This window comes from Syngnathus acus, chromosome 11 (assembly GCF_901709675.1).
Source record: "Syngnathus acus chromosome 11, fSynAcu1.2, whole genome shotgun sequence".
Lineage (NCBI taxonomy): Eukaryota > Metazoa > Chordata > Actinopteri > Syngnathiformes > Syngnathidae > Syngnathus > Syngnathus acus.
This window is the reverse complement of record NC_051096.1, coordinates 1,604,342-1,631,982: the sequence shown is the minus strand read 5'-3', so window position 1 is coordinate 1,631,982 and position 27,641 is coordinate 1,604,342. Positions and strand designations below refer to the sequence as shown.

The window sequence follows — 27,641 nt, the reverse complement described above, 5'->3', positions numbered from 1 at the left end:
GAGCAGTCCAGGACATGCCACACCCCGAGGACGCCAAGGCCATGCAGCGATTCATTGGGTTTGTGACCTACCTCGCAAGGTTCATGCCACGCCTCTCTGAGGTGTGTGAGCCACTACGGACATTGTTGGACAAAGATGTCCCATGGCATTGGCTGCCAAAACACGACGCAGCGGTCGAGGACATTAAGCGACTCGTCACGTCGGCCCCGATCCTGCGATACTACGATGTGACCAAGCCAGTCACCATACAGAGTGACGCGAGTCAGAAGGGACTTGGCTGTTGCCTACTGCAGGAGAATCAGCCGGTAAGCTTTGCTTCGCGGGCACTTACTCAGACGGAGCGGAACTATGAACAAATCGAAAAGGAATGTCTGAGCATAGTGTTCGCGTGTCAGCGATTTCATTACTGTTTGTATGGGCGGGGGGAGATCACAGCGGAAACCGACCACAAGCCACTCATCTCCATTTTCACCAAGCCACTCCTCTCAGCGCCCAAACGACTCCAGAGCATGCTGCTCACACTACAGGGATACAATCTGAAGGTGGTGTACAAGCCAGGGCCCGACATGAACCTCAGTGACACCTTGAGTAGGGCCGCGGCTTCACCGCAGGGGCCTGGCACGAGATATACGAAACAAACTGTTTGCTGCATGCAGAGAGCACAAGTGGACGCTGAACAGATAAATCAGGCTGAGCATCTGAACGTCACCAGCCAGCGGCTGAGGCAGATAAAATTGCATACAGTGGGTGATGGGAGTCTTCAGCTGTTGCAGGAGGTAGTGCTCCGTGGTTGGCCAGATTGCCGGGAGGACACTCCATTGGCAATCAGAGAGTACTGGTCAATCAGGGACGAGATCAGCGCACAGGATGGAGTGTTTTCAAGAGTCAGCGAGTCATAGTGCCCAAATCATTGCGTGCTGAAATGTTGAAACGCATCCATGCCAGCCATGTAGGAGGAGATGCCTGTTACAGACAGGCCAGAGACACGCTATACTGGCCCAACATGCATGGTGAGATCAAGGACTATGTGAGCCAGTGCTCAGCCTGCAACGAATATGCACACGGACAGCAGCGGGAGACGATGATGTCCCATGCACTCCCTACACGACCATGGCAGATCCTCAGCATGGATCTGTTCACGCAGGCTGGCAAGGACTTTCTGATCATGGTTGATCATTATTCGGATTTCTGGGCGATAGAGTTGCTCCCAGATCTTTCAGCTGAGACCACGGTGCTGAGGTGCAAGGCCCAGTTTGCACGGCACGGTCAGCCTGACCGGGTAATTACAGACTGTGGTGCCCAGTTCGACTGCGAAACGTTCAGGAGGTTTGCGAGAGACTGGGACTTTGACCATGTCAAATCCTCCCCCAGGTACCCAAAATCGAATGGGAAGGCTGAGTCAGCCGTGAAGATTGTCAAGAGCCTGTGCAAGAGGGCAGCAAGGGCGGGGACCGACCCTTGGCTGGCCATCTTGCAGTGGAGGAATACGCCTACGGAAGGCATGCTGAGCAGCCCCGCGCAGAGACTGATGTTTCGCAGACTGAGAACGCCACTCCCGGTTGCTGACACACTTTTGGAGCCGAGTGTGGTGGCGGGGGTTCCAGACAGGCTGCGAGTGAAACACCAGACAGCCAAACTCTGGTATGACAAATCGGCCAGAGATCTGCCTGAGTTGTGTATTGGACAGGACATAAGGATGAAGCCCCTGCCTGGGGACAGGACGGGCAGGTGGCGAAGAGGAGTGTGCTTACGGCTGGTGGGCCCCAGGTCATACCTGGTGGACGTCGAAGGGACACTGTACCAGTACCTGTAACAGGGTGGATCTGCGACCTGCGGAGAGTAACGCCGCAATGCCGGGGCAGCGCGGAGTGCAGCACAACAGCCCACCAGCTGACCAACCCGGGGATCCACCTGACACCGCGATTGACACTAATGATGACACTGACACAGTCGCCCAGGAGGTCACACTGCAGGGGCAGAGTGACGTCCACCAGCCTCAGAATGGATCGCCTCTACATACACCTGTGCCAGGGCGCAAGACGGCCAGTGGCAGGCTTATAAGAGTGCCGAAGAGACTGGACTTGTGAGCTGTGTGGGTACTGTGGGGCCTCGAGGTCAATTGGGTTGTTGATGGAAACAAATGTGTAACAAAAAAAAAAAAAAAAAAAAAATTATATGTTGTACACTGTTCTTTGAAATGTGAGTTAGGAGTTGTTTAAGTGTTCGCTAATACGTAAAGACAAGAGGGGGAGACATGTTGTTGGAATTTAACTTTGATCTTCATGTATAAGTTACCATCTATGAAAGGGGAGATGTTAGAGATGTTACGCTGGGTTGTGTGACGTCATGACGGCGGGGGCGCCAGTTGAATACAGAGACAGACTTGAACAATAGCTGTCGTCCGGGGTCTCATTCATATCAGTACATATATTACCCACAAACAGATTTCCGTATTTTTCCTCACCTTTTTGTTGTGGAGCTCCGTTTCCCTGTGCACTTGCTCGCTCAGCTGTAGATCCACCTTTTGCCCAGCTTTTCTTGAAAAGTCCATCTTGAAAATGGCTTTGACAGTAAATCTGCAACCAAATCAATTTCTTCTCTTCCTTCAGCTATTGTGGGTTGACAAAACAAATCAACACAACAATATCTTTGCTTGTGCAGCGTGCTACAGATACGGTTTGCTAGCTCTGGCTAGTACACTCTCTGACTATCCAATCAAAGCATGTGAATACACTGACGTTTCCGTACGCCTGCTAGAGGGCCTTGGTGTCGCCAACTCAAAATCTGATAGGTTGAAGCAACAGTTTGATTGATTTATTTTATGATACAGGGCCCACAGAACTGATTGTGAAAGCCTCCAGGCAGATTTCTTTGACCCTGGCAACAAATAGTGGCTGAAATGTGATTGGTTAAATGCTTAAATTTGAAAATACACGTCTGGAAGCAGTGCAACCAGGGGGCTAGCAATGAAAGGAAGCAAATAAACCATTTGGAATTATTTAATACATATTCATGGACAAAATATAATTAACGTCTGTGATTCTGATATTTTTAGGCCAGCAGAGAAGACCTTGCAGACCCTGACGGCCCACCTCTGCTGTAACAACTGTCACCTGCTCCCTCTTGTTACCTCGTGTATTTAAATCCCGCCCATGTGTTTCTCCCTGTCTGTGTCTACTGTCGCTTCCCATCTGTTTCTGCTTCTTTTGCTCCTATCCTGCTCGTCCTTTCCCCCCGGTCTCGTGTGGAGGCTGACGGTCAGAACCCGTTCTTGTATCTGTTCCTGGTCCGAGTGGACTTCTGCTTCTTGCCCGCCGTCCGTGAGCCTGTGCCCCACCTGCGTCTTTGTTCGCCTACCCACCTTCCCTTCAATAAACCCTGGTCCAAGCTGCATTTGGTCGCCCTGCTCCACTCATTCCTGACAAGTGCATGGAATGTGAAAAGAATAGACAAATGCATGGGATATGGTGCGTAAAAGCGTTGCATGGAAAATCAACAAAGCATAGTCAGGAAACATTAACGGATTGAATATTAATGAAGCAAGTTCACGTCCCAACTAACAGTTTATGTCACACCCAAAAGTTCACCTAACTTCATACAAAATATCAAATTGGCAAGATGTCGAGTGGATGTGCGATAGAGGGTGGAGTGGATGTATGCAGAAGGTCGGTCGTGCAAGAATGGAGGAGAAATGTTTACAAGGAAGAACACTTGGAGATAAAACCAGCAGAGGTGTGAGAGGGAGCGCGGCAGGACGAGGACAGCCAAGAACCCGGCCAAAGTGTGATCACCAAGGCCGAAAGACTGGAAGCAGCTGGCGGGAAAAACAATAGCCACCACCAAGTCAACCCCCCCACACACACACACCGAATTGCCCCCACTCCCATGGAATCAGCTCTCATCAAACTTGGCCCCCACCAGCATATGCAACTGAATACTGTATAAGCGGACCAAGGAACTTTGTCATTGCTTTTTCTGAATGGCGATGTCCAGAGTGGACAGGATGGGGTTGAAGCCCCTGGCCTGCTGGTCAAAGCATAGCAGGGGGTCTTTTACGACATTGTGTAAACAAAACAACTTTGATTGCGTCCTCTGCAGCTGGTCAATCACACTCTCCTCCAAAACATCAACCACTATCTTCCAGATTTCAACTTTCAACTTCTCCTCTACTCCATACTTTTTCTTCCACTTCGGCATGTATTGCATACAATTAAGAAATCTACTCGCCATGTACTTCTCATCTCGTTCAAGAGCTAGAGATTTACCATTTTTATTTCCCATCTTAATTTGATATTTCTTTAGGTTTATACAATTTTTTTCAAACATTTTTTTTAAATTTCTTTGAGGATCCTCAATGCAGGTTTAAATTGATCTTTCATCAAATTACTAGCCTGTGTTATTGCCGTGGATCAATGCTAGAACTGCTATTTAGTCAATTTATCCTACCAGTCACACACTCAACCACACAAACTTATTTTTGCTTTTTATTTTTAGGCCTACCCAGGATGGGTGTAAAACCCTCCCAAACAGCTTGGAAAAAAACCGGACAAAAAAAGAACCTACGCCCTTCTTCAATTAGGAAAAAGAAACTCAGTTTTTTCTTAGCCCGTTCCTTCCACTGGGACTAGAATCCCAGCTGTTTCTTGGCTTGGAAAAACCAAAGCCGTATCTCATAGCCTTACAAACCAAGGCCGTGATCGTATAGTGGTTAGTACTCTGCGTTGTGGCTGTAGCAACCCTGGTTCGACTCCGGGTCACGGCACCAAAATGTTAGAGTGGTGCTCACTCTAGCTTGTTTTGCAAGAACCACACGGGAGACAGTATGCCCTTTTATACACCTGCAAGTGGAGAGTCACAGCAATGATCGAATGAGGTCTGACTCAGGCCTCTTGCAAGAGCATTTTTATTGAGAGAAACAGGGTGGGGGTGAGACTGGACAGGATGGAGTTGAAGTCCCTGACCTCTGGCCAAAGCATATCAGGGGATGTTTTACGACGTTGTGTAAAACAGGACAAGCTAGGTTATTTATTACAGGTTACATTCCAACATAAGCATAAAACTAATCCAGCTAGGTTATTTACTACAGGTTACATTCCAACATAAGCATAGGATAAAACTAATCTATCAACCCTAACATATATCTATCAACTCTAACACTGTCGCTGACGTTCATGATGGCATCCCGGCAGACAATTGCGGTTGGTCAGCGTGAACACGTGAAATACAGACCGTAAAATGCGAACAAGCAGGTAAATTTCCTCCCATAATGTACATATTTACAAGATTGAAAATATAAACGCGAGCAAGGCGGCGGTGCTGAGTGAGAACATCCGGGCGCCACTTGATTTTGCCGAGGCGGCCAGTGACGTGTCCGTTGCTTTCGCGGCTAATTTGGCGGTGGAGGCCGCCACTCCCGCCTGAGATATCATGGTGGCCACGTTGGTCCCTGGAAAGGAGTCCAGTATGTTGGGAGTATCATTCACAGCAGAAAATGCTGCCCGGTTGGCGGCCTCCATGGTCGCCTGTGCAATGAACGCCACGTTCAGGATGGCCAGTTGCTTCAAAAGCATCTTGCAGCATTCCTCTGGAGTACCCGTCAGCATGTCCTGCACATTTCTCGTCAAGACCTTCCAGTCGTTGTCCATTTGTTTGACCATTTGGTGGGCGCCCTTTATGGTTTCCTCCGTCACTTTGGAGGAGGCCATTTTTTTTGCCAAGTTCGTTAGCATAGACGCCATTTGGGCCACCTCGGCGGCCAGGTTGGCCAGGGTGTCCAGGGCCAATCCGTTTTGCAATTCCGCCATGGCTGCCTGGGCGGCGTTATTGGCTTCCTGGGACGCCGCCATTGCGGCGTTCACTGCGGCGTTCACTGCGGAATTCAGGTTCTTGCTATCGTCGCTCAGCAAGGTGGCGGCGCTCGCCGCTTCCTCCGCGGCGCTCAAGGCGGCGCTCAAGGCGGCTCTGGCTGCCGATTCTGCTCCGACCGCAGCCGCAGCCGCCGAGCACGTTGCACTTACCGCCGCGGCCGAGGCCGTCAAGCTGACCACTAATGATACTCGAGTAAGTATCATTTCATATATTGACAGGTTTCTCACCATCCTAATCGCGTCATCTAATAGTATGTTTGTTGCAATCACTAAACTTTGAGCGCTTGATGAATTGACTGTCTCACTGGCTTGGTGTCCTGCAGCCTCTGCCGCCTTTGCCACTTCCGCTGCATCCTTCATGACCTGCATCAATTCATCTGTCACATTGGATGGATCAAAGACATTTTGAGCATCACTGGACAAGTTAATAAGCTTTTCGGCGTTGATTTTAAATTCAACGGATCCATTCGCCACTTCGCTGGCCAGCTCCGCCGCATTCAGCGACACCTCCGCCGCGTTGTCATCGATGATATCCGAAGCATTTCGCACCGCTTTGGCCATCACATTTGCTGCGTCTGCGACTCTGGCCGCGGCATCTCTAGCCTTCTGCGGTTCTGTGCCTTCATTGACAACCATCCCGGCGGCAAGATTTGCCTCCTTCGCCCTTTCCAAAGTGGTGATGATGACACCTTTGAGATCAGCTCCAGTGACTTCCCAGGTGACGCCCGCCGCAGAGGCGGCGAGGCACGCGGCCGCCGCCGTCAGGGAGGCTTGTCTTGCAGCTTGGACAGCGTCACTCGGTACTTGCTCAGCTTCTGTTGCTGCTCCTGCTGCTGCTGCTGCACTTTGCGCAACCATTTGGATTTGGAGGATTGCTAATTGGCTGGCTAATTCAGCTTCCGTATCTTCTCCGCTGAGGTTCGCAGCTTGTCGTGCCGTGTCCAGTGCAACTTGTGCCTGAGCCGCCATTTCTTCTGCCGACGCGGCCGAACTTTCAGCCGCCATGATGGCTTGACGGACGCGAACGTCAACATCTGGTGGGAGGTCTTCCGAATTGAGTAAAGCTCGGAGCTCTTGTGCTGCCGACTCGGCCTCTTGGTTGACATTTCTGGCGTCTTGTATGGTGACCTGTACCTCTTCTGCTGTTGGTCTGCCCATCACGTCGGCCACTAAGGCGGATGTGTTTGCGGCGGACCTGGCAATGGTTGCTGTATTTTGTGCCGCTTGTGACAGTTGGAGTGCCAGTGTGGACAAGTCCCCGCTCGCTCCAAGCGCAGCTCCCTGTGCTCTCGCTGCAGCGTTTTCAGACGCGTCTGCGGCATTGGCCACCGCGGCTGCAACCGCTGCTGCATTGATCTTGCCTTGCGTAAACTCCAGCGCCATATCGGCCGCCTCTTCCGCAGCGGCCAAAGCCTCTTCTGCATCAGCTTCTGCTCGTGAGGATCTCCCTGAGGCTGCGGCGGTTGCCGTCGCAACTGAGCTGGCCAATAACGTTGCTGTCGATGCGGCAGTCGCAAAAGCCGCTACCGCTGTCTCCGCTGATCTTCGAATTACCACCTGTGCAATGGTCTCAGTCACTATGACAGTAGTGGCTGTGCCATTGGTGGTTGACTCTGAGCTGTTGGTGGTTGAAGTGCCAGGACCGTTATTGTCAGGGGTGGTCGTCGCCTGGAGGAGCACTCTCCCATGTTGCTGAAGTCCCTCAGCAACGGCTCCTGTTTCGGTTGTCCGGTTTTGTCAGATATCTTACATGATGACACAAAGCTCTCTACTACAATCGTCTGGTCAGATTACTTACCAAATAATGAAATGACGGCAACAAAAGTTTTTATGTTCATCCTTGTGCTTTTCCGGTTTCTGAAGTGCCCAAGCAAAGGGAGTTGTTGTTTGCTGTACAAATGATAAAATGGGGAAATGGGTACAAGGTGAACTTCAGTCGACTTTGCTCCTTTACCAAAAGCTTGCAAATTGGCACAACAGTGGCAAATTGGCACAATAGGCTTAGGGAGCCCTTGGACCTGACGTAGTTTTTTCTTAACTTGCGTAACACCTGGAAAGCGTGCCAATCTATTGAGATTGAGAGTGAGGAATTTCCAGACATGGAGCTGAAAGCCGACCTGTCCGGCTTTGTCTTTCTACAGAAGGACAGAACCCAGAGAGGGCTTTGCTTCGGCTGTGTCAACGTCCTTGCCGCAAAGGAAAACACTGTGGTCGACAGTGCAGTCTAGCCTTGTCACCAATTAGGGATGCGCGGCGAGCGGGAGCAAAGCCCCCGAAGGGAGCCGGAGCGCGAGCGGACGCCCCGCTCACGCCCTTTGTAACAAAGTCCGCTGTTACAGCACACAGCAAAAGCGCCTGCCTATACCTGGCACTCGAGATGTTTTGTCAGAACACATGGACCAAAGCCTTGATGCACTTAATGCTGCCTTAATAACAATCTTTACCCCCCCCCCCCCACACACACACACGGCTTCAAATTCAATGTCTATCTTCCATGTCGCTGCTCAAACATCTTTTGCGCGATTGCAACAGGAACTCGACTCCTCTCAGTACTTACCGCGCTCAGTCAGATCCACTGCCCGAGTGGAGCTTTTGGTTTCGCCACGTTTTATCACCTCTCACGTAACCTTAACTGGCGTTCAACCCACGTGAGGTGAGGCCCAGTATTTTCACAGCCACTCCTTCATCTTAGAAGAATAATTATTCAGAATCAAGACACGGGTCCGGTCGAGGCACATTCTTTTGCAATCCATCAATTAGTAATTAATGCCCACTACTTTTACTTTTCTTTTGCTTTCACTGGCTTTCCCTTCTCTATGACACTCTTGGCTCATACGTAGAAGTTGATCTCAGTTAAGACTGTAAGGTCACACATTATCACACAGGCTAGGTGTCATGGAATGAATGGAGCTGGGCGACCAAATGCAGCTTGGACCAGGGTTTATTGAGGGAACTCAAAAGTCAGACTATAGAGGCTCGACTAGGGACGAGAATAACTGAACAGAAAGACAAGACAAAAACAAGAAAGACGAAACGAGAAAAAAGACGAGGACAGACAAACGACTAGAAAAACAAGAACAATCCGACGGGGGGTGACACGCAGACAGGACTTAAATACATGACAAGTAACGAGAGACAGGTGACGGCGATTACATAGATTGATTGAGGTGACACAGGAGAGGAGGGGCGACGCGAAAAGAAACCATTGCAACATTAAAACAAGGAAACGAATGGAGACGGATCGTGACATTAGGCAGTCGCCCCCTTCCAGGATGATGGCCAAGAATAGTACAAGAATAGGAACCTTGGAGGTGGGGGATAGACCTTCTTCTGCAATCAAAAAGGCTTCACAGCATACAAGAAATAGTTCAACTGGCAGCCCCCTGGCAATTACCATAGCGTGCATTAAAGATGAAGAACTGGGACAATATCTAGCACTGTCACCTGGCGAGGACTGCGCACAAGCTTCTCAAATGGACGGTCAGGCGGTCACACATCCAGTCCAAAGCTTCCATTTGGATCCAGACGTGTCCTCAAGTGTTGAATGGACGGCCTCTCCTCAACTCGCCTTGCCTCGGCAGGCTCCGGGAACACTGCGAGGGTACCCAAAAGCATGTCAAACATCAGGTCTACTGGAGACTGTCTCAAATTAGCTTTACGGACAAATGCTCTTTACGACCCCTTCACTTTGCTTTGCCACAGGGGCACTTGGCTAGCGAGTTCCTCGACTCGACTGCAGCCGTACAAATGAGGGGAGCTCAACTTCTCGTGAAATGCCTCGGTGTTCAAGTTGCCTTGTCGAGAAGGCCTTTTATATGGCATTTGACAGCTGCCGTGGTTGCGCTCCCATAATACGAAAATATTGCGTTGTAGAAGCAAGGCCTTCAGTGGGGAACTTGAAGAAGGAAATACTGCATGAAGGCATACACTTCGGTTCACAGCACAAGCTCCAGTTGAGTTATTCTAAGTAGCTAATTGCTTGTGTCATTGTCTTTTTTATTTATTCCTTGTTCCTCAATTAGGGCATTTCTTGATCAACTACATTCTTGCCATCAGCTCTCCCCACACACGTGTCGGGACATTCCATCTTTGACGTTGTCCCGTTTTGGACAACGGGTCACTCGACTGACCACACCTAAGGCCAGAGGTTAATGGTATGGTTAGAGTTAGGCTTGGGTTAGGGTTGTGGTTAGGGTTGGTGCGGTGTGGGTGAAAAGAGCCGACATGCCTCGGTATGTAGCCAGCAGACTATCTAGCTGCTAGATTTTAGCACAATTAGTTCTCTGGGTGACTCAGACATGCCACAGTGCATTTGGTATCTTCTCACCAACTGCTGTAGCAGAAATGCCACCTTGGGCACAAGATGGCTTCAACCGGAACCGAGCTGAGTGAGGGTCAGGTCAACCCGTTGCATCGTCAAATGTTTTGTGGCGTTTCCATTTCTGTAGGTGCCTAAGACAGGGAGGTTGCTATTCTCCTGAAGCCATCATCTGATGACTTCACGACCGGCGCGCACTAGTATTTTTTTCCCCCCTTTCTCCTCTGCTCTCCAGGGAGCGACTGGAGTGCACCATGGCGCAGCTGGAGGAACTTTCGGCTCAGGTCCACCAGAGCCTCTCTCAGCTGCTCCAGCAGGCCCTGCAAGCCGGCGGAGGCACTATGTCTGCCCCCCCACTCATCCATCCGGGTCAGCTGCATCTGCACGCCTTGACTCCGAAAAAATGGCCATCTGCGAAGCAAAGGTGGGCTATGCTATCACGCACCTCATCGGTAAAGCTCTCCTGTGGGGAACATTGGAGTTCGACCGTCAAACACTTGCCCGCGCTTCCTTCGAGGCATTCGTCTCCCATAGTGACCATGGTGTTTGACGTCAGCCCCACTGTCGCTCAACTGAGGCCCACTTCACACCTCATCCTATGCCAAGAGAATGCCTACATATTGACAGTCTCCAATTCATCCTCCACAGGCAGGCTTTCTGGAAGATAGGCTCTGCTGAGTGTGTCAGCCAATAGCACGTCTCTCCCCAGCACGTCCACAACGTCCACGTCGTACCTCTGAATGCGCAACATCATGCCCTGCAGTCTTTTCGGTGCACTCAGTAGTTTTTTTTTAACAATGGTTTCTAACGACTTGTACAATGTACAGACTCGGCATATTGTCCAAGGCCTGTGTGAGCTTTCGCTGAAATATTTCCGGGACTGAACTTATTCCCATCGGCATCCTCAGCCATCTGTAACGTCCAAAGGGAGTGGCAAACGTTAAATAGCTGGACTCCTCCTGCAGCTGTACATGCCAGATTCCACTCTTGACGTCACACACTGTGAACACTTTGGCTCTCAATAAGTCGGGTAAGATGTCCTCAATGGTTGGAAGTGGGAAGTGGCTGCGCTTCAATGCTCTGTTTAATGGTTTAGGATCAATACAGACTCTTGGCTGGCCATTCTGTTTCTGTACCACCACCATAGCGCTGATCCAGTCCGTGCTGCAGTCAACAGAGGTGATTATTCCTTTGCGTTGCAGGTCTGTGAGCTCCTCCTTCAACGGTTTCATCAGTGCAACAGGGACCCGTCGCTTTGGCAGCTGTACAGGCTTCATGTTGCTGTCTATCTCCATTTTATATTTTCCTTCCAGACATCCATCTCCAGTGAACACGTCGGCATAGCTTGTTTTAATTTGTTCCATTGTCCACTTTTCTGTTGCGATTTTCCCTGTCGTGACTATCTCATCTATAGCCACGATATTCTCATGGTGCACTCTGATCAGCTTCATTGCCTCACTGGCACTCCTGCCCAGGAGTGGCACTGCACCCTCTGTATTTACCACTTGAAACTCCAAGCGATATTGTCTGTGATTTCATGGATTTCTAATTTTGATTTTACATTTCCCCAATGGCCTCACCTTATTTTTGTTATACATAACTAGCACTGTGGTAGTATGCTCCAGCTTAATGTCAGGGTTCAACAGGTCAATTGGAATAACATTGCATGTAGCCCCACAGTCTATCTGAAATTACAAAGTTTGATGATCACTGTAACACCGTCGTGAATGAGATTGTGGAACGCTACCGTTTCTTCACTAGAAGTCAGGGCATCGGCGAAAATATAGACACTTATCTCACGGAACTGAGACTGTTGGCGAAAACATGCAACTTTGAGAGACTCCCTCATTCGGGATCGGCTTGTGTGTCGTGGCTACACCGCAGGGATGACGGAGAGACTGTTGCGGGAGAAAAACCTCACTCTAGACATATCAAAAGTCAAAGTCAAAGTCTCCTTTATTGTCAATTTCTTCACGTCAAGACACACAAAGAGATCGAAATTACGTTTCCCACTATCCCATGGTGACAAGACATAGTACACAATATACATACAAGTAAACAACACAGAAAGTAAAAACAAGAAGGCACAAACAATGAATAAATAAGAGCGATGAATAAATAATAAATAAACAAATAACATAATAAATAAGAGAAGCAAAAATGGAACAAGTGTGCATACAGCAGACAGTCAGAATATAGCGCAAAAGTACTGAACGTTACGCAGGATGGGGGAGAGAGTTCAGGATTCTAACAGCCTGGAGTATGAAGCTGTTGGTGAGTCTGGTGGTGCGGGAGCGCAGGCTCCTGTACCTCTTCCCAGAGGGCAGAAGATCAAACAAATCACAATCGTGGTCGCCTTGCGGGTGAGATGGGAGGTGTAAATGTGGGAGTGAAGCACCAATAATCTTACCAGCCGTGTTCACTATGCGCTGCAGGGCCTTCATTTTGTATTCAGTGCAGCTACCACCCCACACAGCGATACAACTGGAGAGGATGCTCTCAATGGTGCCACGGTAGAATGTAGTCATGACGGCTGGAGGAGCACTTGCTCGCCTGAGTTTCCGCAGGAAGTACAGGTGTGCAACTGTGATATCCTCTTAATCCCCTCCGACACTTGGATTTCCAAATCTGGAGAGACAATTCCCAGCCACGGCACTACACCGACCCCAAGGTAACGAACAGATTTCCCCGGAGCAAACATGTGAATCGGTTGACCACACAGTGGGCAAGGTTCACGACCGCCATCCTCTAGGCCCATCCAGATACCATGGCACTTACGCGGTTGGACAGCCAGCCCCGTAAGCTGGCGAACGTCTCATCTGCGTTCCGCAACGCCGTAATGTTGGCCTCCGCCCTGATGATGTAGTCCGGTACCATCTCTCTGCTCGATTTCTGGAGCAAAGTCAACGTAGTGTACAGGTTGAATTGAGACCAGAGTGTGTGCCTTGTTTCTGATAACACCATACTTTAAACATGGTGGCAGCGGAGGAGGACTCCGTCTCGGGGCCGTAGCAACAGAAGACGATGGATTTGCCTGAACAATTCAAACCGTTTGCAATAAACATAGCACACCATGAAGAGACGATAATGTTTGTCGAATTGAAAACAAAGTTGCGTAGTTATGAAGCTACAGAGATCCTAACTACAGCAGAGACCAGCGACAATGTGATGCACACTACTTCATGAGCCGGGCGGGGACCCGCAGAGCCAAGTGCATGGGACAGGAGAAATGAAGATATCAACACAACATGTTTCAAGTGTGGAATGAAGGGTCACCGGGCGAAAGCATGTCGACGAAAGACTTGGTGCGGCCATTGCAAGAAAGACACCCACAACAACACCACATGTAGACGTAAGGAGAACCAAGATGGCGCAAGGAAAGTCGCAGATGAGAGCGGCAACAGATCAGGATGGGAAGCAGCGGACTACGCCTTTAGGATCAAGGACACGGACATCGGGAGAGACCAGCACCCAGCGCGCATCATCACGAAGTAAGGGATGATGGTCGAAGCTGGAGCAACTTCCCATATTGTCACGGATATATCCAAATTTAAAGGTTTTGATGACTCATTCAAGTATCGATGAACCTTGATTCTTAACCAGCGGCCCACCCGGTCTTCCTAGACAACCCCGTAGCCATGTTCTTCCCAAATGGCCAGAACGTCTTTGAGGGCTTCCTCACCATAACGGCTGTCGGTTATGACTCTCACGCCTCCTGCATGTCTGTTCACAACCTCCAACAGTCTTTCCAGCACTGTAGGAGTGACTTCTCCTGCTTGTGCGTCGCCGGGCGTTCTTCCTCGGCGTCGGTAACTCCTCCTAGGGATGAAGCCCCTATGGGCTTTCAGGTCTCCATCCTTTCTTGATTCGTCTCTTTTTGCAGTGTCTGCTTCTGAGGGCCTGTCTGCCACTCGTTTCCTTTTGACATCTCATCAGTCTTGTGTGTGTGTGTGTGTGTGTGTGTGTGTGTGTGTGTGTGTGTGTGTGTGTGTGTGTGTGTGTGTGTGTGTGTGTGTGCGTGTGCGTGCGCGTGTGTGTGTGTGTGTGTGTGTGCTGGACACGTGCATATAGCTTTTTTTGTGGCAATTGGACTGCCTCCACAACTTTTTTTTTTTTGCTGGCAAATCTTCTTCAGTCACTTTCCAATAATCTCCTGATTGTTTACAGCAAAAATGTTTGAAATTTTGAAGAAAAAGAAAATGTTCCGCTTCCTCTAAGTCAGCTGGCCTCAGATGTCTCAGTCAAGGCTGCCGACAGTTCCCTTTTTCGAGTCAGCTGTGTCCTGTTTTTCCTCTCTCAAGGATTCTGATAACCCACTCACTTCCCCCAAAAGAAAAAAAGGATCAACAAAATAACTACCAATAGATTAATCAAAATTCTCGTTGTCTCAACTTCATATAACTTAATCTCTCATATTTTCCTGTGCAAATACTTGTATAGTCTTGACACAGCCAATCAACTAGTTTTCCTGACTTTGGGATTGAAATGTCTTTATTTCATAATTTTGCTTCATCCAATGTCAGACAGAATGCTCTCTGTCTTTAAAAAAAGAAAAAACTATTCGGGCTTGATGTCTCCTCTCAACTTAATACATTCAGGTATGGATGGAACACCAATGTTAAATACAGGCTGGATAAAACATTAATAACATATATCTTGTCTAGTAAAGATCAATCTTAACACATAATCATACTTAGCCATAATAATGGGTTCTTCTAACTTTAACATATATATTGATATTGCTCTAGCTGTTATAGCTTAAAATTAAGGCATGGCAAACTCATATTCCAAAATTGTGTGTTGCTACGTGTTTGAACAGGTCGTGTCCTCCCAGTTGCTAACAATTTAATTTATTAGATTTGTTAGTTTCCATCAGGTCACCCCTATGTCAAGCTTTAACACCATCTCCTGATGAAATTTTTGAACTACTGCATGTTTTGGGATAGCCAATGTGCCTGGGCCAAATTCGATACCCAATTTTACAACATCTTGTACCACCATGCCACTTGACACCGGATACGCACTGTGTTGAGCTAGCAGACGGTAACTTGTGCAGAGGTGTTGCTCAGCGTAAGGGGATTGCAGAGGTGATCCTGGTGGACAACACAGGACGACCGTGCAGGGCAACACTGAGGGATGCGTTGTTCATACCCTCCTACCCGCAAGACATCTTTTCGGTCAAGTCAGCCACTGCCTGTGGAGCAACAGTCATTTTCAAGCAAGGACAGAGCGTGCTGATATATAAAGGCGGTACAAAATTCAACATCTATGTATACGGCAAGTTGTATTATCTACACACTGAGAGTGATGATGTTGACCAATGTAATACTTGTCATGACATGCAGACATGGCACGAAATATTAGGCCACTGCAACTACGAGGATGTGCTCAAACTACAGAATGTGGTGAATGGTATGAAAATTAAGGTAAATACTTTAAACCCTGATGCAAGAGCGGAGTCTCCTTTACAAATGGTGCATACAGACCTAGTAGGTCCAATTACTAATGATTCTATTGATGGTTACAAATATGTGCAGTCATTCACAGATGACTATTCAAACGCAGTGTTAGTATACTTTCTTAAAGCAAAAAAATCATACTGTGCAGGTAACTGAAAAGTTTTTAGACTATACAGCACCTTATGAGACAATAAAGTGTATAAGGTCAGACAAAGGTACAGAATTCATGTGCAGAGGGTTTCAAACTCTGTTGAGGAAGAACTGTATCAGACATGAGACATCAGCGCCATACTCACCCCACCAAAACGGTGACTGCTGAAAGGGGCTGGCGTATACTTTTTGAGATAGGCAGATGCATGCTAGTTGAACGTAATCTACCTAAATGTCTATGGAACTATGCAGTCCAAACAGCAGCCATAGTGAGAGACAGATGTTTTAGCAAGCGTACAGGGAAAACCCCTTAACAGATGTTAACAGGTAAAATACCAGACTTGTCCAAAATGCAAAAATATGGGTCTGAGTGTTACACATACAAACAAAACAAGGCCAAACTCGACTCAAGGTGTGACATAGGTCTTTTTGTAGGCTGTGACAAAAACAGCCCTGCATACTTGGTTTACCACCCAGACACTGAGAAGGTTCAGAAACAGACTTGTCAAATTTATGTACAAAGAAAATGCGGAGAAACAGACACAGAGGGTTACCATAGAACCAAACGATGAGGGCAGATGGAGACACCCTTGGGAGGACGGACGTACACAAGAGGCTAACGAGAACAGGGAGAAGTCTCAGGAGTCAAGTGTAAAAGACAAAAATCCACAAGGTGGTACATCTGATATATATGATCAAGAAGTGACAAGTAGTGAACCTGTCAGTGGGAGATATCCTGTAAGAGAGAGGAGTAAGCTAAGTCACTTAAAAGATTTCCTAACAGACAGCGATGATAGTGATGAGATTATTCTCACAATTGATTACTGCTACAGCAATGTGTGGTATCCCATACACATACACAGAAGCAATGAGAATAGAATAGAATAGATCTTTATTGTCATTGTCACACATGTACAAGGAAATTTAAAAAGTGCCAACCGATCAGTGCATAAAATAAAAAATAAATAGAATGAATAGAATAAAAAGATAAAAAAATACAAGCTAAAAATCCACAGAAGAACATACACAGACATAATCATTTTTTTTAGCGGCATTTAATTTGACTACCGCTGTAGGGTAAAAACTGTTGGCGAATCTGCTAGCCCTTGACCTAATTGATCTGTAGCGTCTGCCTGATGGCAACAGTTCGAAAAGGGAGTGGCCAGGGTGGGAAGTGTCCTTCAGAATGTTCTGTGTTTTTTTGAGACTGTGTAGGTCTTCCAGTGTGGGGAGAGGGCAGCCAACGATCTTCTGTGCTGTGTTGATGACCCCTTGGGGCTTTTTCCTCTGAGCTGCAGTGCAGCTGGAGTACCAAACACATATACAGTACGTTAAAGTGCTTTCTATGGAGCAGCGATAGAAGGACACCAGCAGTCTTTGTGTAATGCTGTACCTCCTAAGCACCCTTAGGAAGTAGAGTCTCTGCTGGGCCTTTTTTAGCAGCTCAGAGGTGTTCACGCTCCAGGTGAAGTCCTCCTCGATGTGGACTCCCAGGTAACGGAAGGAGGACACCCTCTCCACACAGACCCCGTTGATGATAACTGGTGGAATGTCCGTTTTATTTTTCCTCCTAATATCAATGACCAGTTCTTGGGTTTTAGCCGTGTTTAGGAGCAGATTGTTCTCTCCGCACCACTCCGATAGCTGCACCACTTTGTCCCTGTCGGCAGACTCATCCCCCTTTGAGATGAGCCCCACCATGGTGGTGTCATCCGCAAACTTCACGTCAGCTAACTCGAAACAATGGGTTAAAGCTATGGATGAAGAAATACAATCATTAAAAGAAAACAACACATTTACTCTAACTACTCTGCCGAAGGGCACAAAAACAGTGGGGGGTAAATGGGTCTATGCTGTAAAGACTGACATGGAAGGTAAAGACAAATTCAAAGCAAGATTTGTGGCAAAATGTTACAGTCAAAAGCTGAGGATAGATTATGGTGAAACATTCTCCCCAACAGCAAATTTAACCAGTGTGAGAGTAATGATACAGAAAGCAGTCCAGGAGGATATGCTAATCCATCAAAAGGATGTAAAAACGGCTTACTTACACGCCCCAACTGATTACGAGATCTACACAGATCAACCAGAAGGCTGTGAAGAAGGGGAAAGTCTTGTGTGGAAGCTGGAAAAATCTTTGTACAGTCTAAAACAATTTGGCCGTAACTGGAATAGGGTTCTACACGAATGCCTAACGGAAAATAGTTTCACACAAAACCCAGCAGACAACTGTGTCTATGCAAAGGAGACCGGACAAGGAAAGGTGATTTTGATAATCTGGGTAGATGATTTGATCATTTCAGCCAGGAATGAGAAAATAATTAAGGATGTCAAAATGATGCTTTCAGGAAAATTCAAGATGAAAGATCTAGGTCAGCTCAAGCATTTTCTGGGTATCGATTTCAAAATATCTGATGGATGTGTGAAAATGTCACAGGAAACACATGTACACAAGATTTTGGAAAAATTCAAAATGGAAAACTGCAAGCCAAGAGAAACTCCTTGTGACCAAAAATTGTGTTATACTGATGATGCTGTTAAGATGGATGATGCCAAAATGTATAGAGAGGCAGTTGGCAGCCTCATATATTTAACAACATGTACACGTCCAGACTTATGCTTTGTAGTAAGCAAATTATCACAGTACTTTTGTGAGCCAACAGAGGAATTTGTGCATTCTGAGTACAAGTGGGGGTGTTAAGATGAAGCCTAGTTCATGTTTGTGTACTCAGATGCAGTGTTATGTATGACATTGAGGGGGCGGAAGTGTGCCTATGCGAGTTGGAAGGAAACCGTGAGCGTGTGTACACAGTTCCGAATAAAAGCGGCTATGAAGAGCCTAAAAAGCTTCTTTTGTCTCCAACGCACTCTTTCTTCGAGTCACACGATGCAACGGTGCGAAGCTCAACACTGACATATAATCAAAACCAGTATCTAGGATTAGAATTAACAAATTCAAAAGGTTTTTTTTTGGGAAACTGAGGAAGTCTTCAGTGAAACTGTTTTGGGATGATGAGAGCAAGGGAGGGTGTTGATATTTTTGTGCTCTCATCAGGGCCGGCTCTACGCTGGGGCAAGAGGGGGCAACGCCCCCTCAAACAGATGTCCTGCCCCCTCAAACTTTTAGAAGTGAAAAATCCGCTGATAGAAACACACGTTAATCCGCCCCCTCTCTTCTCTCATGTCGGTGCAGTGTGTGTCCTCCCTCACACAGCCTGCTGTCAGGAGTCCGCGCCCCTCCGTAAACATCCAATCACTGTGAGTATGCAAATGAGGCAAGACTCAGCCAGAGAGTGTCAAGTTACAGTCAGCGCGGTAGGAGTTGGAAGAGGCAGTAAAAACGCCACTAAACTCGTCGTAGCGACCCGTGATATAACTAATGATTAACAACAACTCAAATAATAGTTAATATAACATTCATATATATATATTTGTGCAGTCAAATGGGAAATAGTCTGCTGTTTTTTTACCCACTGGGAGCGTTTCTCAAGTCACAAGCACATCTGTACACTGCATCTAACAGACTGAGGACAAATGAGCGGTGTCTGGCGGACCCCTACGTGTAGCCCCGCCCCTCTGCACAGTTTTGTTTCAAACTGCTCAGGGAAATAATTTTTAAAAAATAATTCAGTAGATAAATAAAGAAGATGTTTTTCTCAAAACGTCACTTTGCACTCCACCATTCAGCTGCTCACAAAGAGAGAGTTAATGCTACGAGATGCATCCTTTTTTCAGAGCATTTAAAACAAGTGTTGCTCCTCTTGCATGTACTGAAAGCAGTAGCAGTAATGCTGTTGAAATCTGGATGAATGGTATTTTTATTTTACTTTTCATTTATTTATTTCATTTATTTTTCAGTTCCCCCCCCTGAGGGATTGCCACCTTATTGTGGTCAGGGGGTTTGCTTGCCTCAGTGACCCTAAGAGCTATACCAGCAGAAGCTTTAGTCTTCAGGTGGGACACCTAAGCTGGACAGGTCTTAGTGTAGAGGCCTGACAGAGTGCAATCCACTTCTCCAGGTTGAGATCTGGGCAGACAGCTAACAACTGCCGTGATGAAAACACAAACTGTGATAAAAATGTGTAACAAAAAAAAAAAAAAACATGCCCCCTTCACATTTCTGACTGCCCCCTCTTATGTGCATTCCTAGAACCGGCCCTGGCTCTCATTATAATGTTATGATGGCGTGTACATCTGTATGTCATTGTGTTATTTGTTCTGTGATTTATGTCGTATTTTGTGTTTACTGAAGTAACGTGAAGTTTTCCTCATGTAGGTACTGTGGACATTTTACGTTGGCTTTAACCTTGTTTGCGGCAACGGGAAGTACATATACTACCGTATTGGCCCGAATATAAGATGACCCTGATTATAAGACGACCCCATCTTTTTCAAGACTCAAGTTTGAAAAAAGACTTTTTGAACACCAAATTTAATTTTTATAATTACAGTACATCTGAAACAAATGATTATAACAATATATTCGAGAGAAGAAGCATGTTATTTTGCCTCATTCAAATCATGCAAAAACTGTCTATCACATCTTAATATCTGAACATTTAAATATGTAAACTAAAGTGCGATCACATTTGTAAATGAATGGCTTCTGGTTTCTGAAATGTAAATAAACCAATCTACTGTTATAAAACAACAAAATTGCAATAACTGCATTAACCATCAAAGTGAGGTCTAACTGTAACTGTAGTCTTGAAACAAATCTGAATAAGGAACAATTTTGCAATAAAATAATGCAAACTGCTATTGTTGGGGAGCCTGAGGACCGTATAAGGGGTTGGCTCGGATGGTTATGCTCTTTTCGCCCCCGGGTGTCGGTCAGAACACAGGAGGGAAGACGTGGTTCAGTTTTGATTGCTTTACTGAATTATTGGCAAAAAAGTAACAGGCACTGTGGCTCATAGAGGCATACAGGCAAATTGGCAAAAGGGTATTGTGTGACACGTGTGAAGGGTGTGTGTGGTTTGTGGGGTGTGTGTGTGTGGTTCTGCAACAGACAGAAATACAACACGTAAGTCAACGCTCAACCTCTGACGTCACACAACACTCGTAGACGGCACACATTACATAACTAACTGCGCGTAACGGTTCCGCTATACTAAATAACCATAAATGAAATACTCTCGGGAATACACCAAACACAAGTCAACAAAATACATTTGCTGGCAACCGTTAGTCGCCGTGCCGCTGCGTAACGGCTACTCGTACTCGCCAGGCTGAACTCCGATTGGCTTAAGTGGGAAGTAGTCAAAGCGCGTCTGCTGTTTTCTGTACTTCTTCGCCCGCCAGTCGGACTAGTCACTAGTGGCAACTTTGACCAAATACCACGCTTGACTAAAATCGCAAAGACAACTTGATGCTTGGAATGAATTTACTTGTATTCTTTGTTGCGGCCGTGCAAATATACAGCATAGCGCCTGGTAAGTTGTACTTTGCTTGTTTATTATCCTCAAGATTGACGCTCTTGATTTTGAACTGACGCCTTTATTATTATTTTGTTTGGTTACATTTTCTTCACATGTCTGCTGTGTCTACATTTCATAAGCAGAAAATTCTTTCACCTGAACATTCGTTTTCTTATACTTAGACGGGAACACAATGCTTTGATTATAACTTTTGGAACATTTTGTTGAAGTTGAAAAACTTAAAAGTGACACAAATCAAGGTGATGTATACCTGCATGAATATCCATTTGATTAATAATAGTACAGCTAAAGTACAGTAATGAAATGTTCGACAGTAGAATCTTTGCAATTAATAATGAACATTTCACAGTAACGGCAATAAAGTTGTATCTAATCTTTCATAATGAAAAAACCCATTGTGTAGCCTCCTGAATAGACAATATATGATCAATTACGTTATTGGAATAGTTTTTTCTTGGCAAATTAAAGACAACGGCAAAAGTTATGTAATTATATTTCTTTCATAAGTGGATTTAAATCGCTGATGAGGGGCATCCCACTGGAACATATTTATCAACAACCAGCAGAAAACAAACAATTGGCAATTCACTGACAGGTTTGAGCAAAAGAATGCGCTTGGATAAACATGAACTCCAACATGTCAAGTGCTGCAATGTTCCAACTGCAGACAGAATCATTGAAAATATAAACTGCACAAGATTGCTTAATGTAAAAACAAATCAAGATCATGGGTGTCATTTTTGTGTTTGTCTTTCAGTCATTCACACGCTCAATTGTTTCCTGACATGCTCTCAAATTGCAAAGCTACCAGAGTTCTTGGAGGTGGCGTATATTGACGGCGTTGAGATTCAGCAGTTTGACAGCAACCACAGGGAAACGAAAGTGAAACATAACTGGGTGAACAAAATCACAGAAGATGATCCGCACTTCTGGAAAAGACAGACGGAGGGCAGTATTGGGTATGAGCAGGTCATGAAAGTCAACATTGAAATCGCTAAAAAGCGCTTCAACCAAACTGTTGGTTTGTTTACGTCCAAGCGTCCGCTCGTAAAATTAATTTCATATGCTGGTTAATTTTGTTTTTCATGACTAATAAACAGACATTTCACCGCTGGCTCCTCTCTGATTATCATCACTGAATCTTGTGTGCGATCATTTCAGGTGTTCACATGTTTCAGGTGATAAACTGCTGTGAATGGGACGATGAGACTTGTGAGGTTGATGGTTGGTAGCACAACCGTTACGATGCAGAAGATTTCATATCATTTGAGGCGAAGACGATGACATGGACCGCAGCACATCCACAAGCTTTCATCACCAAATTGAAGTGGGACCAAATAGGATAGGTACAATGAAGCCCAGAATAATTTCTCCACTGAAGTGTGTCATTCTGATTTCAAGAAGCATGTGAGCAACAGGAGGGACTTCCTGATGAGAACCGGTACGTTGTCCTCTCACGCCTTCTCTCACGCCTTCTCTCAACCTCACGCACACACTTTCTGTCTTTCCTCCCTTCACATTCTCTCCATCTTTTGTGCCCTCACACGTTTCCCTCCATCTTTGCCCCTGTGTGCAGAGCTTCCCAAGGTGTCTCTCCTGCAGAAGATGCCTTCCTCTCCGGTCACCTGCCACGCCACGGGTTTCTACCCCAGGACTTCGGACCTCTTTTGGAGGAAGGACGGCCAGGAGATCCACGAGGACGTGGAGATGGGGGAGACCCTCCCCAACCACGACGGAAACTTCCAGACCTCGGTTGACCTGAAAGTGGAGGTGACGCCCGACGCGGAGCAGGAGTACGAATGCATTTTCCAGATGGCCGGTGTCTCGGAAGACATCGTCATCAAGCTGGACGCCGGAAGCATCCTGAGCAACGCGTGCATCCAGGGTGAGCTCAGACACATCCGATTGGCTGTGGGCTCTCACGAGTCATTGGCATGTCTCTCTTTGCGCTTTGCCATGTGAAGAAGAGCAAGACAGGAAGAAGACGGCAGTGGCCATCGCCGTCCCGTTGGTGGTCCTCGCTCTGGTGGCGATGGCGGTGATGGTCCTTGCCAAGTGTCTCAAAAGCAAACAAGGTGAGCGACACAAATGTTTGCTCCGTCAGGAACATCCAAAGAGAACATTGTTTGTGACCATTAAAAATCTCCTCTTCCTTTTTTTTTCATTTCAGCCAAATACTCTCAAGCTTGTAAGTAAAACGTTTTCTGCTTCCTTTGAGCCACAAAAACAAGGCAGCCATGTCAAGGTTGGTGTTTTTTTTACTTCAAGTCAACAACAATTATGTTTCTGTTAAATGAAGTTTTTGGGTGGTTTCAACAACGATAGCAACAAGCTTCATTCTTGTTTGATTGTATTTCCTGTTTTGAAATGTCATTTGATCCCAGGTCTTCATCTAATCAACAACTAACACGTTTCTCAGAAGGTGAGGTTCTTGACTGCCCTTATTTGAACTGGGGCTGAACATGTTCAACGATCAATGCCAATGTGGAAATCCAAAACGGAGCGTGCTACTCGACTGCAACCAGCAGAGGTGGTGTTGAGTCACCCTCAACAGGTTGGCTGTCTAAAGAGGTTCAACAAGACGATGAGAAGTGAAGCAAAATACTTGCCGCTGCGCTTGAAATTTTGCTCTCTGAAAGAAAAAGCAGTTGCCATTTTTCATCAATCAAGTGTCAATCAAATGTGTCAATAAAACACGATATAAATGTGGTGAAATATGTTATTTTAATGTTACTTTTTCAGAAATAGTTATATATGTAGTATATAAATACACATGATGTTGTGGTGACGTTGAGACATCTTTCATTGTTTTCCCAGACATGACTCTACGTTTGGTTGCTTCACTTCAACGTCTGCTAGGTTAACACATAAAGCAGGGGTCACCAACTCCGGTCCTCAAGGGCGCCAATCCAGCCTGTTTTAGATGTATCCCCCCTGCAACACACCTGATTCAAACAATCAGGATCGCTATCAGCCTTAATAGAGCTTGCTGATGAGCTGATCATTTGAATCAGGTCTGTTGTTGCAGGGCTGCACCTAAAACAGGCTGGATTGGCGCCCTTGAGGACCGGAGTTGGTGACCCCTGACATAAAGGGTACCGCCATAAATAGATAGGCTAAACGGATAGCTTCTTTGTGGTGGTGGTGGTGGTGGTATTGAACACAAACGGTGCATCAACACATGTAGACAGACACTATAACAACACAGGAACATATTTCTTATCCTCTGCAAAGAAATAAATAGTAAGGCTTGATTTGTTTACTGGGCGGCTCGGTGGCGCACTGGCTAGCACGTCCGCCTCACAGTAAGGAGGGTGCGGGTTCGATTCCACCTCCGGCCCTCCCTGTGTGGAGTTTGCATGTTCTCCCCGTGTCCGCGTGGGTTTCCTCCCACGTCCCCAAAAACATGCTTGGTAGGCCGATTGAGCGCTCCAAATTGCCCCTAGGTGTGAGTGCGTGTGCGGATTGTTGTTCGTCTCTGTGTGCCCTGCGATTGGCTGGCAACCGGTTCAGGGTGTCCCCCGCCTACTGCCCGATGACAGCTGGGATAGGCTCCAGCAAGCCCGCGACCCCCGTGGGGATACAGCGGTACAGAAAATGGATGGATGGATTTGTTTACTGTGATCCAGAATAACACAATCAAAAACATAGGCAAAGCATTAACACTATACATCATGAATAGGTACAACCGTGAACCCCTATCTTACATACATAAATGATGTTGAACTTCTTATATAATGCTGGATGATGTGCGCCAGGTTGTATACTTGGTTGGCTCTGCAGACCGGAGACTCGACTTGAACTAGGTGACATGACACTCCTTGCCTCAAACGTTTTGTACCTTGCTTATTTTGAGACTGGCCTGGCTTGAGACTCAACTTGAACTATGTGACTCTAGGCCTTCAGAAGCACTGACATGCATTTACAAGCTGAATTTATACTGATGCTTTTTCTCCTGCAAATCACAGAATCAAAATAAAAAGTTAATAATTTGGCTTGCACTGTTTGTAGCTTATAATATTTGACCAACAGTTTTCGTATAGTACCGTGCACCAAGCGAGGAATTAACCAGATACCGGTTAGGCAAGAATGAGGAAATTGGGTGCAAAAAGCCTGCCACTCCGCCATTTCAGGACTGAGAGCTGAAATGCAAAATGGTTGACCCAAGTGGAAAGTCCCTTGTTTGTTCACTTTGGTTTTGTACAATTAAATAAATCAAGTCAGTGGTTACCAAGTCGCATCATGAAAGTCGCATCATATTTGTGAACCATTCCATTGTAGATTTGGCTTTATGTTTTGGATCATTGTCCTGTTGGAAGATAAATCTCCGTCCCAGTCTCAGGTCTTTTGCAGACTCCAACAGGTTTTCTTCCAGAATGGTCCTGTATTTGGCTCCATCCATCTTCCCATCAATTTTAGCCATCTTCCCTGTCCCTGCTGAAGAAAAGCAGGCCCAAACCATGATGCTGCCACCACCATGTTTGACAGTGGGGATGGTGTGTTCAGGGTGATGAGCTGTGTTGCTTTTACGCCAAACATATCGTTTTGCATTGTGGCCAAAAAGTTCGATTTGGTTTCATCTGACCAGAGCACCTTCTTCCACATGTTTGGTGTGTCTCCCGGGTGGCTTGTGGCAAACTTTAAACGAGACTTTTTATGGATATCTTTGAGAAATGGCTTTCTTCTTGCCACTCTTTCATAAAGGCCAGATTTGTGCAGTGCACGACTGATTGTTGTCCTTTCGTATAGTACCGTGCACCAAGCGAGGAATTAACCAGATACCGGGTTAGGCAAGAATGAGGAAATTGGGTGCAAAAAGCCTGCCACTCCGCCATTTCAGGACTGAGAGCTGAAATGCAAAATGGTTGACCCAAGTGGAAAGTCCCTTGTTTGTTCACTTTGGTTTTGTACAATTAAATAAATCAAGTCAGTGGTTACCAAGTCGCATCATGAAAGTCGCATCATGAAAGTTGATGTCTGGATGAATTTGAGCCCTTACAAACCTTCAGACTCTTTTATTAAGCAATTTATTATAATGAAATATATTTTTAAAAATATAAGTAAAATAGATTATTTATCAGGTAAATAATAAAATAGTGATGAGATAAGTATTTTTAAAATGTACTACATGGTTTTTTTTTTTTCATTTTACAGATTGAGTAAATTCACACAAAGACGGGTGTTTCGCGATGGCGACCCCTTCGGGGAAAAGCCGAAAGGAGTCAACCATACTAAAAGAGTTCTAAAAACATATTTACAGTATGTATACTTTAGCTACATCTACATATGTTACACACACGCACGCACGCACGCACACGTATTTATCCATCCATCCATTATCTGTACCGCTTGTCCCCACGGGAGTTACGGGCGTACTGGAGCCTATCCCAGCAGTCATCGGGCAGTAGGCGGGGGACACCCTGAACTGGTTGCCAGCCAATCGCAGGGCACACAGAGATGAACAACCATCTCCACTTGCACTCACACCTAGGGACAATTTGGAGTGCTCAATTTGCCTACCAAGCATGATTTTGGGATGTGGGAGGTAACCGGAGTGCCCGGAGAATCCACGCGGGCCCAGGGAGAACATGCAAACTACACACAGGGACGGCCGGAGGTGGAATCGAACCAGCACCCTCCTAACCGTGAGGCGATCGTGCTAACCAGTGCGTCACCGAGCCGCCCCGTCATATTTATATTATTCAAACATTATTTTCTGTATGTCATTTATACTAATTTACATGTTTGAAACTATTATTTAATGTTGTAATAACATATGCACTTATATGGTTTAATATACATTTATTGATACACAAAAAAATTATGTATGTTAAAAATGAGAGGGTGACACTACTTCGTGGATTTTCACCTATCGCGGGTGGTCTTGGAACCAATTACCGATTATTGTAATCAGTTTATGTGTGTGTTGCTGTGTGTTTTTGCTAACAGTGACACTATGACGGCTGTGGTGCATTTGTGGTCCGATGGAAAGCAGAGCATGAAGTTCAACCGGAGAACCTGGATTGTTCATATTTCATTAACATAAAATGCACAGTCAAGTCGAGACACCTTGACTGTGATAGCCACTCAGGCGCGAGAAGCTGGTGTAACACCTCACAGATTTTTGTTGGTGGTGTGCCTCGAGATTTTTTCCAATGAAAAGGTGTGCCGTGAATGAAAAAAGCTGGGAAACACTGGCCTACCATGCATGTTTTAGGGATGTGGGAAGAAACCGGACTGCTCGGAGGAAACCCACGCAAGCACGGGGAGAACATGCAAACTCCACACAGGGAGGGCTGGAATCAAACCCACGCCCTCTGACCTATGAAGCGGACGTGCTATTCAGTGCTCCATCGTGCCGCCTCCTTCATTAATATAATAGAAAATAAAATATAAACTGCCTGCA

At 46.3% G+C, this 27,641-nt stretch overlaps 1 protein-coding gene and 1 pseudogene across 1 annotated transcript; one reads left to right on the top strand and one right to left on the bottom strand.

The window, feature by feature from the left end:
* Positions 1-5,249: 5,249 nt before the first annotated feature.
* Positions 5,250-7,595, bottom strand: LOC119130285. The gene is made up of 3 exons (XM_037264077.1): positions 7,515-7,595; positions 6,855-7,181; positions 5,250-6,683 (listed from the first exon to the last, which is right to left on the bottom strand). Exons 2-3 carry the CDS (start codon positions 7,023-7,025, stop codon positions 5,277-5,279), a joined length of 1,578 nt encoding a protein of 525 aa, XP_037119972.1. The 5' UTR covers positions 7,026-7,181; positions 7,515-7,595; the 3' UTR covers positions 5,250-5,276.
* Positions 7,596-21,062: 13,467 nt separating this feature from the next.
* LOC119130323 lies at positions 21,063-23,483 on the top strand (annotated as a pseudogene).
* The last annotated feature ends 4,158 nt before the right edge of the window (positions 23,484-27,641 follow it).